Source organism: Penaeus chinensis, chromosome 24, assembly GCF_019202785.1.
Source record: "Penaeus chinensis breed Huanghai No. 1 chromosome 24, ASM1920278v2, whole genome shotgun sequence".
In the NCBI taxonomy this organism is placed as follows: domain Eukaryota; kingdom Metazoa; phylum Arthropoda; class Malacostraca; order Decapoda; family Penaeidae; genus Penaeus; species Penaeus chinensis.
In genome coordinates this window covers 17,187,158-17,189,657 of record NC_061842.1, presented here as the reverse complement: position 1 = coordinate 17,189,657, position 2,500 = coordinate 17,187,158, and the positions used below count along the sequence as shown (strand labels likewise).

Genomic DNA, 2,500 nt, shown 5'->3' with positions numbered 1-2,500 from the left:
TACGTAAGGTTTTAGTGATAATAGTGGCAACAGAGATGGTGGTAGTGGTAGGTATGGTGGTGGAGGTAATAGAGATTATGGTTGTGATGGTTGAGGTGGTGGCAATGGTATGAAGAGTCCAAAAGTAGCAGAGATGGGTAGGGATAACAGTACTAGCCATGATAGAGGAGGGTGTGCGTCTAGTAAAAAAGTAGTGATAGCGGAAATGGTAATATTAGCGGTAGATGCAAATTGTAACATATGGTTTGTGATACGCAGGAAGTACAGTAAATAATATTCAATCTTCGACCAAGTTGTCTCGTTCTAGAAGAGCAAATCAAGGTAAGAACTCGAAGAATATGATTCGTTTTTCTGTGAAACGAAAATAGAACATCGGAAAGTCCTTCATTAATGTTACTGTTGCTGATTGTAATTCTGACATGACTCTTCGTAATAATATCAGAAATAATGATATTAACAATGGCGATATAATAAAATCTACAGAGTGCATGAAGATGAAAAATAAAATTGAGTAATTCAGTTCTTGTGTAGAGGCGACATACACGAATCGAAAAAAAGGCAAACGCTTAAACAGAAAAAAAAGAGAAGAGAGGACGAAGCAAAGAAGAGAGCTAAACAGAAGAAGAAGAAGAGCGAACGAAATAGAAGAAAACAAAAAGACCAAGCGCATAAAAAAATCAAACGAAACAAAACAAAATAAACAACAAAAACACTCACAACAAGCTCCATTTCGCAGGCGGTGAGAACGTTGAGGGAAAGTTCCGCCTCCATCGATATGGTCGTGTTCTTGGGCGAGGAACCTACCACTTGAGTTGTGGTTTGGGTGTGGTACTTGTACATGTAGGCCCTGCCGTCCAGGAACTTCATCTTGCCGCGACCTGTAATGCGGTGGCAGAGCGGGAAAGGTGCAGGTCAGCGGGGTTACGGTCATGGAATCCGTGTATTCTCTCAATGGGCTCTTGTCGCACGAGAATATCATGTATTTTTGTGTGTGTGTTTTTGTTATTAATTAATCGTATTGCCTTTTGCTTCTTACGCTCAGCATTCATTCGTGTAACATACTAATAAATATGTATGTGTGTGTGTGTGTGTGTGTGTGTGTGTGTGTGTGTGTGTGTGTGTGTGTGTGTGTGTGTGTGTGTGTGTGTGAGTTTATATATATATATATATATATATATATATATATATATATATATATATATGCGTGTGTGTATGTGAGTTGCCACCATTCATTCACAGTCTGACACGTAGTTATCGCCACCTGTAGATACGCACATGAACAAAATAACTATTTAGTAAACAATGTAGTAGATAAGAACCGTGTAAACAATTATGCGTATGATAAGATGACCTTAATTATTAAATATGAGGACGAAAGTGAAAATTCTCTCTTTGTAAAATGCGTTTTTCAAAAAAACAGAGGCGTATAAAGAAAACATTAAATACTTCGTGTCAGTTTTTTATGTTCGTTAGTGTATCGATTCTGAAATATCACGGTAATAATTCACTTTTGCAATATTGCATTTACCAGTTAAGATATTTTTTTCTCACATGGAATCTGTCATTGGATATTATCTAGACTGAAGGCTACACTGATTGGAGTCACTCTTAATACACTGATATTAATGTGACAAGATATTCAAGAGTAAGAACGATTAAGTGTGTATTTGAACCCAACTTATCAAAAATATCGTCAATGCGGTCACACTATAGACATATAGATAGGTAGATAGACAGACCGAGAGAGAGAGAGAGAGAGAGAGAGAGAGAGAGAGAGAGAGAGAGAGAGAGAGAGAGAGAGAGAGAGAGAGAGAGAGAGAGAGAGAGAGAGAGTGAGAGAGAGAGATAGAGAGAGATAGGTAGGTAGGATGGTAGATAGATATATGGATTGATAGTTAGATAGGTGGACACATGGACACATATAGATAGATGTATAAATTGATAGATCCATAGTAGAAAAGGTATGAATGAGAATGAATACTTTCACAATACAAGAGATGTATTTGACCGGTTTCGAGTATAACATACATCTCTCGTACTGTGAAGATATTCATTCTCATTCATACCTTTTCTACATTTGTCAACATGAATACAGTTCATAAATCCATAGACAGATATAAGATAACATATTTTCTTTGACGAAAAAAAAATGTAACTCTTCAAAAAGTAATCCACATTCTCTGCACATTTAATTACCAGTGATTTTACAGTTAAAATGGCTCTACGCTGATGTCACCTCCCAAGTCTGATAACCATTCACACAGCGAGAGCAGTTGTACTTGACAATCAGCTGATCAGGGTCAGTCGTCACACAGTCTAATGTTCTCACTTGGACCTCATATAGCATAGTTGATAACACATTCATTAGAGGCATCAAGGGTGATTGGCCTATAATAATGATTGTAATGATGAAAACAATATTATTAATAATGATAATAGTCATAATAATGATGATTGTATTAAGGATAATGACAATGATAACACTACTGATAATAATGAT

The 2,500-nt window shown here is 36.5% G+C and overlaps 1 protein-coding gene across 1 annotated transcript in view; it reads right to left on the bottom strand.

Annotated features, from left to right (window-relative positions):
* Positions 1-2,500, bottom strand: part of LOC125037873 (apolipophorins-like) — a 91,778-nt gene that overhangs the window by 73,662 nt on the left and 15,616 nt on the right. The window contains 1 exon segment of the mRNA XM_047631114.1: positions 718-878. Within this exon segment, the coding sequence (XP_047487070.1) occupies positions 718-878 (161 nt within the window).